Here is a 7,303-nt window from a genome sequence, read left to right on the forward strand (position 1 = left end):
AGAGGTCTTGAAAGATGTATACATCGTGAAAAGGCTATCGTGAAAATCGGTTAATTCTTAGCTTAGCCTCAGGGGATAGATTCCTTTATAATTTCCGTAAATGGGGGCTTGCGAAGTATGACTTTTAAGATAAAAAGCGAGAGGTGATTTTAACCGAGTAATATGAAATGTGTGCTATCATTTTTCATTCATCTGTCAATAACAATAAGTTTGATATTGACACATGTTTGTATATGTGACCTTTTTGTATTGATATATCAATATCGGGGATAATAAACAATCCCAGTTCGCGCACGTTACCTATATTATTCCTTTATATATTGGAGTCAGATTAGTATCCTATCCTATACTATAACTAATTAGTTAATAGTAGTTGAAACGTACTATGGAAGTAGGAGGAGAAGATTGTACCAAGGGATCATCTGTCCATGGCAATGTCAAAGAATATTATGGTTGGTAATTATAGTTGTATATATTAGTCTTTCAGGATCTCGCTTGCCGGATTAAAAAGGCTTCAGAAATTGTTGTGTAAAAAAAATATTTCAAGGCACTACGCCCGCCTTAAGAACCTATTTATTCTCCCAGCCATTCATTCTGTTTTTTATCATTTGTACTCTTCCACTGGCAAAGCATATAATGGAACAATTTCACCTCATCGGCAAGTGTCGACGCTGTTATTTCCCGCCGTCTTATTTCCCATATTAGTTAAATTTCAAATCATTATCTTACCATAAGTACAGTTTACCTTTGGAGTTGAGACCATTTTATTATTCGTGATAGGAAAAACCATTCTAACAACTGATGATATAAAAACAACAGCATGTTCGCCAAGCATTGGTACGATGAGAAATTATGTCCGGGATACGATGAAACTGATTCACAATGATGTTATTGCAAAGTTCTTTGGTTGTGGGATCACACTTCCTGAATGTTTGGCTGGAATGAGCATATTGGGTTTGACTGTCTTTTTTTAATTGTATATAATGGAAACTGAATTTAATACTGTTCATCTTAATATTTTGATATTATTATTTACCACTATAAAATGCGAATCTGATGAGTTTTAGAATATAATGTAATTGGATGAGAGTTGAAAATCCATACTTAATTGAATTGCTCCTCATTATATTTTATAGCATACCCTACGCCTACGCCATCGGTTCCCAAAGAGTGCGGCACACAAATATTTTATACATCGTAATCAATAAATTCAAGTTTATTTAATTTCTCTTACGTAGTATCTGCAATTCTGCATCCATTGTTGCGCAACAATAGAGGTAGACACCACTTGCTGTAATTTCGCAAGCTGCAGTTTATTTATCTGCTGAACCGAGTTTAGCGAACAGGAGTGATATTTAAAGTCATTTTAAAGGAAAATCACGCAGAGATGAGGAAAAAGAGTTGACCTTTTGCCTGTATTCCCCGGGCCTATATGTTTACAAACTTTGAAATGCTTAAATTAGCTACACATTAACGATCACAAAATTGAGTTTTATTTAGAAGCAGCGTTTTTTTTTCGTGTAAGTGCGCCGTGAGATGTTTTTTTACTGATAATTTGGCGCCGCACGAACAAAAAGTTTGGGAACCGCTGCCCTACGGCAAAAATAAATTCTTCAGTAACTAACATAAAAAATTCAATGTTTGAACAGTGTATCCTACCCTAAATTATTTCCCCTGCAAGTGTAAATCAAAGACATAAACATATTTTGCAGCAATTTTACCTTATTGAACAGCGATATCGATATTCTGAATTCTTAGAATAAATCTTTGTATGCATCATTTATTCGGATCTATTGTAGATCTTGGCAGTGGAAGTGGAAGAGATTGCTATGTTCTTGCCAAACTTGTTGGTGAAGATGGATTTGTTACTGGTATTGACATGACAGATGAACAGGTCTTACTATATGAAAATGAAGATTTTTTCATTTTTAATTCATTTGAAAGCTATACTTTCTCATTCTAAGAACGTTGGGCGTTGTAGAATGTAGATGACAGTATAAACTCAAGCCTTACATTTTTCACGACATTTCTAAGGGGTGTTAAAAAAAACTGCAAAGCAAACTGCTCAGTTCAGCTATAAATAAATTAGACCTGCACGTAATTTACTAAATTACATAATTCGATTTCAGTTACTTACTTATGGAATTAAATGTCATTATTTATCTTTGTATTGTATACTTATATATTTTATTGAGATCACCTAACCTAAACTACCTAGAAAATTTGGGTTTTCATGCAACTAAATAAATATAATTTGAACAAAAAGATTTTGTTCATAAATACGAATTAGCAATGGATTTAAATTTAGCAAACAATGAAGTAAAACTATCGCGATTAGCGCGTCATTTCGTAAGCGATTTCCCCGTAATTACGGATTTGATTTCGGTCGATTACGTGCAAGTCTGAGGGACATTTGCGTATAGAAAGCTCCATCGTGATTCTTTTAAATTCGTTGTGGCATGATGAATTTCGTTTCTGCATGGGCTGGCCATTGGCCAAAATAGTCCGTAGCGTGATCGATTTTCAAAACGATAATTTGACCTACACAAGTTAACCAATTGAATGTTAGACGTGGACGTGGATCAATATCCAGAATAGCTCACTTCTATAAAATCAAACTAAAATGTAGATGGAGTCAAGTTTATTGAAATGATTATATGAATTCTTACAGTTGGAAATTGCACATAAATACATTGAATATCATCGTAATGTTTTCGGATTCAAAAAATCAAATGTAAAATTCGTAAAAGGATATATTGAAAATTTGAAAGATGCTGGAATAGTGGACGAATCTGTTGATGTCATAATGTGAGTCGGCTTAAAATTTTGTATCATATATGACAGGTATGGCGAACCTTTTTCAATGAATGGGTCAAAAATTATAATTTTATCGCGGAACAAAAGAGAGTGGGTCACAGATATTTAATTCACGTTTGTATCTATAAGAAACGAATCTTATAAGCTGGTGTTGGTGTAGTTTTGGGCTTTACTTATGCAGCACTTATATCAGGGACTTTTTATGGCACTCGGTTTTATGATATTGGAGTACGAAAAAAACGCATATGAATTACCAAAAACGTTTAGGATGATGCGTTAAATTATTTTACGGTTCTAGTGTTTGGAGGTAATTCCGCTTTGATAGTGTTATAATTTTTGATCAGCTCCCAACCACATTAAGCCACTTTTACATTGCCCCATTGTTATATCAGATTTCTAGATTTTTATTTCAAGTCGGAAAGTTTTTGTTTTCACAACGGCATTGTAGGCGAGAAACTAATAAAATGCAAAGTAGCATCTAGTTCTCGTATAACCACTAAAGGAGTCTGCAGATGCACTTTCAAAAAAGACAGGCGTTGCGAGAAATGAACAACCTCCCTCAATTGTATTGTTATTTCATAAACGATGTCAGGTCCAATAGCTGAATAACGGTACACAGCGGTGCATACATGCGTAAAAGATTAGGGGTTTGAAAATTACCATACCGGCGCGAAAATCAACATTTTGAACATGCGCGATCACAGCCCTCCCTGACTTTCCAACTGACGGTACATTATAATAGTTTAGTAATTGTTAGATTAATTTAAGGCCGGTTTTATCACTGATATGTTAGCATTTTTTTTTTTTTTCCGTGCCTTCGCTTGGCGGGTCACAAATAAAACGCGGTGGGTCACTTTGTGACCCGCGGGTCAGTGGTTCGTCATCCCTGATATATGAAATAAGATTTAGTTTTTAAGGACAACTTAATCATGACGTCTAGTCAAATTTGTCTGGGAGTGGGAATCTTCAACTAGTTTGGGTATTCCAGACTATTGATTATGTAAGCCACATTGTTGAGTTTGGAAGTTAGCCATTCAATTGAGTAGTCGGGATAGATCTCATTATAATCCTTCACTTGTTTTATCAGATCAAACTGCGTTATCAGTTTATGCGAAGACAAGCAATCCGTTTTACAAGAAGCTTTCAGAGTTTTAAAAAATGGTGGAGAATTCTATTTCAGTGATATGTATAGTGACAGAGAACCCACTGAAGAAATGAAAAATAATGAAGTGCTATGGGGTATAATTTCATAACGATAATCGTTAATACTAAACCAGAATCCTTTTTGGCGCTTTCCACGTTATATTGCCGAGGGATGAGGGAAACACAACGCTTGCCTAGGGAAACGGCGTTGAAGATAGAGTGATTTCTAAGTTGGACTGTTTTACGTAAATGTCCATATACTTGAGCATTGCTTTCTCGTTTTTTATATTCTCATCTACACAGGTTTTGAATATCGTTCTCATATGTGCGATCCGCAGTATGGTAAATGTTTATGAAGATCTTGAATAAGATTCGTCAAGTACTACGACGTTTGAGTGAACTAATTTGCTGTTTTTAGGGGAAGGAATGGGCGGAGCGTTACCTTGGAGAAGGCTCTTTTCTCTTGCACAGGATATTGGGTTTGAAATACCGAGAACTGTCAGTGCACGAATTGTAGATGCAATACAACCTGATATAAAGGCTTCAGTAGGTGAGGTTACTGAAATTATGTCACATTAGGATAACCCAGAGACCTCTTGTGCAGCTGCGGTATGAAAATAGCATACCAACATCGTTACACAGATTTTAGACTTTCATGGTTGTAGAATGTGGCAGCGGTTATGCACAATGAGTTATAATAATAATGATCACATAATGAGTTATGTCTACTTTGTTAATTGTGTAAATGAAGTTGCTGCAAAACAATGCCCTTGAAGTTTCCTTAATTTTTCATCTTTTTAGGTGATACCAAGTTTGTCGCTGTTACATACCGTCTTTTTAAACTTCCCACGAACATTATTCGCGAACCAAAAGATGTTTTGTATAAAGGCGAGATATTTGGACATGAAGATGAAATACAGGTTAGACGTTAAAGATGTTATTCCATATGTATTGTTACAATAAGAAAACTTATATGTTTTATCTCATCGACTTGTGATGAACAAGTCTCTCTCTATACACGAAGTCACTGATATGTAAGGGATCCACTTTATATTGAAGCACCGGAATCTTCCTGGTTTGGTCTTATGTGAAATGGAAAAGTCGATGTAAAATATTTAATATTGCGATGCTAACATAGTTAAGGTCATGCAGGGATGTCCAATTCGAATATCACGACCTCCGAATGTCGTTTTGAGTCCTTATAAGAATGTCGAATATCGCGCACGCATTTTCGCGCCGGTGTCCACATTTTGAATGAAATTGCGCTGCGACAATAAATCAGCGCCGACCCGAAGTACCTATAACACTTTTTTGATTGAAAATATTTTACAATCATCATCGTTATTTTACATTTGTTTCTTCATAGTGGAGATAGTCTGTGCGGCCAAAGCACTAAATTCTCGTAATTGTTTTCTATCCTCGGTTCCGAATCGGTACTTACGATCGTGACCGAGCATATTGGGAGATTTTAACAGCATCAAAAATAGCGTTTAAATATTACATTATATATGCATATGTATTTCCAGGTGTCGATGGTGATAATATTATTTAATTTAAGTTGGCGGATAAACGTATGAGCAAAGACAAAAGCATCAGAAGCCGACAAGAAATATTTAAATCAGCGCCGACTCGAAGAATAAAACATAATTTTCGATCTTTATTGTCAGATGGAAATTTAGCAATCGCGTTCACTTCTTCAATTATTATTTTATCGTCTCGTTGGCGATGATTGCGTAATAACACCAGCATTTTTCAATAAAAATAAATCGACATATCCCGTGGCCACGGCCCCTTTCTCTTTCCCTGCCCTTCAATAAAATAAAATTCAAACTCGTTTGCATGGTGGTATTCAATTTGCCACGTTTTAATATTGAAACGCCAACAAATGAAAATAGGAGAATGAATGCATTACAATCAAAAAATAAATAAATCACAGATAAACGATGGCTCAGTGGATATAGCCTCCAGTGTTTTGCTCATAACCATCCACCGCATCATCTGCGCACGCATTCGAATAACCATTCATGTAATATTGGGCGTGTGTCTTACTGAAGGTTCTGACAATGCAGCTGTAAAGTTTTCATGCCTGAAGTTCAATCCTGGCGTCGTGGTTAAATTTCAGCACAACTTGCCAAAGTCCCGTCTGTTAGCAATCCTTCACCGCATTTGTAATTACTTTTTTTTTGCAGTTTGACTGCAAGCTGAAACTTATTCGAGGCATTCCACAAGCGACAGACGGTGACACGACAGCAATTTTACAATCTGCAAGATTTAAAAATGAATTTTCGTTCAGAAAATCTGGGAATTATGTGCCGTCATTTGAGGTGAATAAAGAGTAAGATTGTTGGACTTAACTACGACCTTCGTTGTGATTCTTCCTTAAGGCGTAATGACCTACTCAGGGGTGAATTTTTTTGATTAATGTAAGGTACCGTGCCTCAAAAATTACTTCTAATCTGTTTGTATAGCATGACTAGAATCTATTGGTTCATTTACTCGGATCTGATTGTTATACCTAATAGATGTGCCATGGCTCCCAGTCCAGCACATGAGAACATTATTTCCAGCGTGATTCAAACTTGCAGATGAATTTGTTGTCCTGAGAAAAGTATTACTAAGACTATTTGGCTATCAAATAATTGAATAGAGAGCGTCTTCGTACTTTTAGGTTGATGATCCGTTCGTCTTGGCGGCCTCTAGTGATGGAAAAAGCTGGTGCACGGACATATAATTTTCTCAATATTGTGTATATATGTTGTTCCACTCTTACTGCGTCCTTTGTGTAATAAGTGATGCGGACCGAAAAAAGTGATGCGAGTTCCGCTTCTTTATGCATTTGAGGTATAAAATATGAGGTATCACTTTTGGCTTGCCATTGTGTGCTATTTAATGTATTGTCACTGATCATTTACCTAAAAGTTCCAATAAATTTACTAGCTACTACTACTTTAGCCTTTGCCTTATTTTTAGTATAGCTTGCAGAAATGAGAGAGGTGCGATATCTCAATACTAGAAGAGAATTTATTTGAGGTCTAGTTTCAAGAGCATTGTTCATTTCTGTTCGCTATGTCATACTGCAATATATCGGTAAACTGTGATTGTGTTTGGAAATTTTTGCTGGTGCCCTACTACGCTTTTATAGATTTTGATTAGTTACGGAAACATGTAATTCGCGTTGTGGCAAAAAGTTGCAAAGCCCCTGCGGATCTCGTTACTGTTTTTATCACCCAGTTATCAACCCAAACGAATATTTTCAGAGTCAGAGTCGTCCGCACTTAACGACATAAAAAAGAGACTCGAAACCAAACCCCAAAATGATCAGTTTTCTAATAGAAGCAATGTT

General features: G+C 35.9%; 1 protein-coding gene across 1 annotated transcript; it reads left to right on the forward strand.

The window, feature by feature from the left end:
* Positions 1-281: 281 nt before the first annotated feature.
* LOC120345855 (arsenite methyltransferase-like) lies at positions 282-6,917 on the forward strand. The gene is made up of 9 exons (XM_039415427.2): positions 282-452; positions 781-954; positions 1,800-1,894; positions 2,672-2,808; positions 3,905-4,056; positions 4,379-4,510; positions 4,762-4,880; positions 6,150-6,284; positions 6,629-6,917. Exons 1-9 carry the CDS (start codon positions 386-388, stop codon positions 6,689-6,691), a joined length of 1,074 nt encoding a protein of 357 aa, XP_039271361.2. The 5' UTR covers positions 282-385; the 3' UTR covers positions 6,692-6,917.
* The last annotated feature ends 386 nt before the right edge of the window (positions 6,918-7,303 follow it).

Source organism: Styela clava, chromosome 8, assembly GCF_964204865.1.
Source record: "Styela clava chromosome 8, kaStyClav1.hap1.2, whole genome shotgun sequence".
Classification (NCBI taxonomy): domain Eukaryota; kingdom Metazoa; phylum Chordata; class Ascidiacea; order Stolidobranchia; family Styelidae; genus Styela; species Styela clava.